Below are 5,510 nucleotides of genomic sequence, written 5' to 3' on the forward strand. Positions count from 1 at the left end.
GACCCAATTCTAGGAAAAACTTTAAGCCATTGTGGGTACATCCTGCAGCACTTAGGAAGGTTAAAGCTAAACATGCAGCGTTCAAGAGATACCTGCAAACAAAAGATGGCGATGACTACCATATTTACATTACAGAAAGGAATGAGGCCAGAAGAGAGATAAGAGAGGCGGTGGGGGCGCATGAGAGGCTGCAGGCTCAAAACTTCAAGGAAAACCCAAGATCTTTTTGGAAGTATGCCAGGGGTAGAAATAAGCCACGGGGAAGATTAGGTAATCTCAAGGTTGGAGACGAACTGGTGGGAGATAATGCAGCAAAAGCGAGAATTCTAAACGAGTATTTCGCATCAGTATTCACTGTAGAAGACCTGGGCAACTTACCAGTACCTAATGACGCAGATGGTATCCCACGGATGGAGAGAATAGCTATAACCGAGGAGGAAGTGAGGAAAACGTTAGCTAGACTTGACCCCAAAAAGGGCCCCGGCCCTGATGATATGCACCTTATGCTATAAAGAGAACTTTTATAGGAATTATCATACCCCTTAACAATACTCTTCAATAGGTCGTTAGCTGAAGGAGTGATACCCCAAGATTGGAAGAGAGCTCATGTCACCCCTATTTTTAAGAAAGGAGATAGAACTGTCGCAGGTAATTACCGCCCTGTCAGCCTCACCTCTATTCCCTGTAAAGTTATGGAATCCATTATCAGAGAACGTATGATGAAACATTTAGTTCCAAATGGCTTGATGGAACCGCATCAGTACGGCTTCATGGAAGAAAGGAGTTGTGAGACCAACCTGGTGGATTGTACAGAGCTATGGGGGAAAGCAGTTGACGACGGTTTGGGTGTTGATGTGATTGATCTAGACTTCAGAAAGGCCTTTGATACAGTGCCGCATGCTAGACTCTGCCTGAAATAACAAGACTTGGGTATCAGCGATGACTGTGTAAATTGGATTAGAGCGTTCCTGTCAGGAAGGAAACAGTGTGTGAGGGTAGATGCGTTATCTGCACCGACTGAAGTCATAAGCGGAGTCCCACAGGGGAGTGTGCTTGGCCCCACCCTTTTCACTTGCTTCATTAATGATATCAAGGAGGGGATTAATAATGATATTAGACTTTTTGCGGATGATAGCAAACTTTTTAACGTGGTGAAGAATTTGGACGACTGCAGAATTCTGCAAAGAGGTCTGGACACACTAGTAAACTGGTCTAACAAGTGGCAACTGAAGTTTAATGAATCGGAATGTGTAGTCATGAGAGTGGGTAGAGGACATCCTGAGTTTAAATATTCTATGAGAACAGATGGCGGAGGAAGATTGTTTCTGAAGGAAACTAATGAAGAAAAGGATCTGGGAGTTATAATCTCCTGTGACTTAAAACCGACAAAGCACATTAAGTCAATGACTGCATCAGCAACAAGGGCCCTATTTACATTAAAAAGGAACATGCAGTTTGACATTCGATCAAAGGGGGTTACACTGTACAAAGCACTAATCTGGCCGATTTTTGAGTATGGTAATTGTGCATGGGCGCCATTAAATAAGTCGGATATCGAGTTAGTTGAGAAAGTACAAAGGAGAGCAACTAAGATGATTTGTGCTTGATCCGGTCTGCAGTTGGAATATCCCGAGAGGTTAAAGGTTTTAGATCTATGGACCCTTACACACAGAAGGACCAGAGGGAGATTGATTCAATGCTTCAAATATTTTCAGGGCCTCACGACCTATAACAACCTAACTTTGAGACTAGCAGGTGGTAGAACCAGGGGGCATCCGCTTAAAATTGAAAAAAAGCGCTTCAGGACACGCATTGGCGGGAACCTCTTTTCAAACGCTGTGGTTAACGAATAGAACGATCTACCTGAATTAGTCGTCAGTGCCCCAAGTGTAACAAGTTTTAAAGCAAGATTAGACCACCATTGGTCCAATAGGGATGGGCTATTTAATTACAAGGTGTAGATGGTGGGCATCACGGTTACTATTGCATTATTATTATTATTATTATTATTATTATTATTATTTATTTTTTTTGTGAGAGGAGTCTTCTGGTCTTTGATGACACACTCGCCAACTTGATACAGCCGGACGTTGCTACATAATATGCCTGATGAATCTAGTGGACTTAGTTATGTACATAGTGGAAATAGAAAATAATTCTCAAGGATAACCGCATGTCAGCACCCAGTCCATGCGTACTGTTCGTAGTAAGTTTGTATTCAGATAAGCCCAAAGCCAGTATTGGCTACAGTGGCTTCCAATCCAATGATGATGATGATGATGATGATGATGATGATGATGATGATGAAAAATAAGATTTATTTATACCTCCATGGCCTCATGTACAACATTGTCATAGCCTGTCAGGATGAATGAAGGTGGATGGCCAGGCGTTCATACGCAATACAGTTTAGGGGCAAAATTTTCTGACGAGTCATAAGATCTAGCTTCCAGCTCCTCCTGCTCATGCTGTGTCAATACTGTCATGTTTTGAAATGTTTTTTTTTTCATTTCAGATGGCTCAGGCTGAAACTCCACAACAACGGAAACTCTTCATGTTTAACATGAAGAAAGATATCATAATGCTGAAGGAAATAGTAGCAATAAACCCATTTGACCCAGATGGCGGAAGCTGGAGGGAAGTCCTCGTACACTATAACAATGCTCTGAAGCAGTATGGTCTGTTATCCAGCTGTCCCTCGGAGCGGACCCTCACTGATCGTGTTACCATGCTCATCAACAAGTTCAACCGAGATGAACTCACTTCTTTGAGAGCGTAAGTAGAGTGCAGTAATGTCAGTGTCAGTGTACCTGTATACAATATTAAACTGTTAAATAGTGACGAGCAATTTTTGACAGTGAACCTTAAAGCATACTCCAAGTTTGATATTATAAATGACAAATGCATTTAGCATGTACATTTATTTAATGTACACTAGTTTGTCTACCGAGCTTTTTTCCAACTTTTAAGCCTTTCACTGATTTCTCTAATTGGGCTTATTTTACTGTGATTTCAAAATAGCGTTCATGCCAAACATCAGTTTTTTTGCATCAAAACTCTGGTCTTATGGTGCCATGTCTGTCACTTCAGTATCTTCCATTCATACAGGTCGGGGACCGCTGAAGAAGTAAATGAAAGAGGAGAGTTGATTCGGGAGGTAAAGGCACTCAAGCAGGAGGCAGAGGAGTTGGTCACGAAGAAAAAAGAAGACAAGAAGCGAAAGGGTAAAGAAGAGGAGGAAACTGCAAAGGAAATCCGGAAAAGGGCCATGGAGGGTTTGGCTGAGGAAGGCAAGTTTCACTAGAATTATTTTCGACACCAAGCTTGACCCATGGGTAAACATTCATGAATTGATCTGCTCAAAATTAGTATAAATGAGAATATCGGAATGTGTGAATTTTAACCTTTCAAATTTCAAGATGCTGTCATCAATTTGGTCCCCTCATTGCAATGAAGGGAAAGAGAAAAGATTGGCCGGGTCCCGCAGTGGATCTAACGGGCATCATTTTATGGAAGTGATTTATGAATGTACAGAATTTCAAGTTGAGTCAAAGATGGCTACTGGAATTTCTTATCACTCCTGCAGAAAATGTGCAGGTCAAGTCATGTGTGTGACTGCCGTCGGTTAGAATTTAGTCAGTAATGCATGTTTTAGTGCGTTTTTGCAGTTTGCGCTCTATTTTGCGCTCTTTTGGTGTTTGGCGGGTAATTTGAATTTGGCGCCTCCATTTTCGTGCTCCTTTTTGGCTAGTGCGTCATTCCGGTTCCGCCCAGCCTCGCTTTGAACCCAAACATTTCGGTCATTACGACCTGTTTAGAATTTGTGCCAGTAAAGGGTACTTTTTCGGGAACCCTAGTTAGACCCGATGCCGGAACAAAGGTAATTAACTAAAATAACATGTATAGAAACCCTACAGTACAAGCCCAGTTCATGACAGAGCCGGTAAAGGCCAGTTTTTGATGTGTTTAATTCGTAGAAACCCACGCTTGTTTGCTCCCGCTATAGTTCCATAGTTTAACACCAGGTGACGCCCTGGTGCATGTCCTTAGAATGCACTGAAATGTTTATAGAATGCTGAGATGCATATTTTTAGTAAGGATTTGGGCAGGTAAATGCCATTTAATACATGATTCTATGTTAAAGATTCAGTGTTATGTTCAGATAGAATGCTGGAGTAAATCTGCAAAGTTGATACTGTATGGTTGTGCAAGAAACGTCATGAATGCGTATGTCTTGTCTGTCCTCCTGGATGTGACAAATTTTTATGGTTGTTCCTCTTCTACTCATCCTTTTTTCTTACAGTCACTGGTTCTTCCTTTCTTGTCCCCTGTTTATTATGTGAGCAAGTCTTTATGTATGTTCATTCGTTTTGTCTTTGTAGAGTTACGTGATCTGTGGGATCCATTGTAATAAAAGAAGTCATGGAAAACAGTACTTCACTTCGTCCTTGACATATTAGTTAGATTCGATCAAAGCCGCCACAGTAAATCTTTACCCGGTGAAGAAAGATGTCAAGTTACGATTCCGACGAAGCTACGACAAGCCAGCTGGAAGGCATCTCGGCCCTGTTGAAGGCAGCAACAATGAATGATGAACTGACTTTGCTAGAGTTAGACAATCGCCGTCTGAAAGCTGAGCTTGCTCAGGCCCGTAGCAGTGTTGATAAACGGCCAGAAACTCGTGTAAATTCTAGTGCTGTGTCGATTTGTGCCTCAGCCCAGCCAAATAACGAACTGGTCACTGCCATTGGCATGTTGGCTGATGTACTTAGCAGAAAAGAAGACAAACTTCCTCGCAAGGAACCAGCCGTCTTTGCTGGCAGCGGCTTTAAGTTTCCTGAGTGGTGGCAGTCATTCAAGGTCCTCGTGGAGGACAGGTACGATTCGCCAAGCGACCGATGCTACTACTTAGGAAAATACACGAACGAGACTGTAAGGCGCTCAATCCAGGGACTCCTTGCTGTGGGAGATGAAAAAAGTTACAAAGAAGCCAAAGCGATTCTACATGACCGGTATGGTAACAAGGTCCATTTGGCTAGGGCATTCAGGGACAAAATAGAACGTTGGCCCGTGATCAAACATGGGGATGGACCGGCACTCCGAGATCTGTCTGACTTTTTACGTCAATGTGAAACATCCATGGGAACCCTGAGTCAACTCAGGGTTCTCGATGATCCCATAGAGCAGGAAAGTATTGTGCACAAGCTACCCCGATCCCTACAGGACAAATGGTGCACGAAGGTGGACCATTTCCTGTATGAGGACAGTAAAACGGACCTAGAAAATCCACCATTTAAACTCTTGTGTGGGTTCATACAGAAGCAAGCCAGGATATCTTGCAGTCCACTTTACAGCAAAGCAGACACTAGTAACCAGAAAAGTAAGACGTCGTCCTTCTCTACAGGTGCAGACAAGAAAATTGCCGTTCCTGCAAAACAATCTTTCGCAACAGGCATCGGTGCTGCCTCGCCAGGCGCCAGGGCTGAGCAGCCAAAAGGGTGGTCAAACCC

The 5,510-nt window shown here is 42.9% G+C and overlaps 1 protein-coding gene across 1 annotated transcript; it reads left to right on the forward strand.

The window, feature by feature from the left end:
• Positions 1–2,086: 2,086 nt before the first annotated feature.
• On the forward strand, positions 2,087–4,411 carry LOC135501627 (uncharacterized). The gene is made up of 4 exons (XM_064793844.1): positions 2,087–2,206; positions 2,516–2,775; positions 3,109–3,290; positions 4,383–4,411. Exons 1-4 carry the CDS (start codon positions 2,174–2,176, stop codon positions 4,409–4,411), a joined length of 504 nt encoding a protein of 167 aa, XP_064649914.1. The 5' UTR covers positions 2,087–2,173.
• The last annotated feature ends 1,099 nt before the right edge of the window (positions 4,412–5,510 follow it).

The sequence above is a fragment of the Lineus longissimus genome, chromosome 17 (assembly GCF_910592395.1).
Source record: "Lineus longissimus chromosome 17, tnLinLong1.2, whole genome shotgun sequence".
In the NCBI taxonomy this organism is placed as follows: Eukaryota; Metazoa; Nemertea; class Pilidiophora; order Heteronemertea; family Lineidae; genus Lineus; species Lineus longissimus.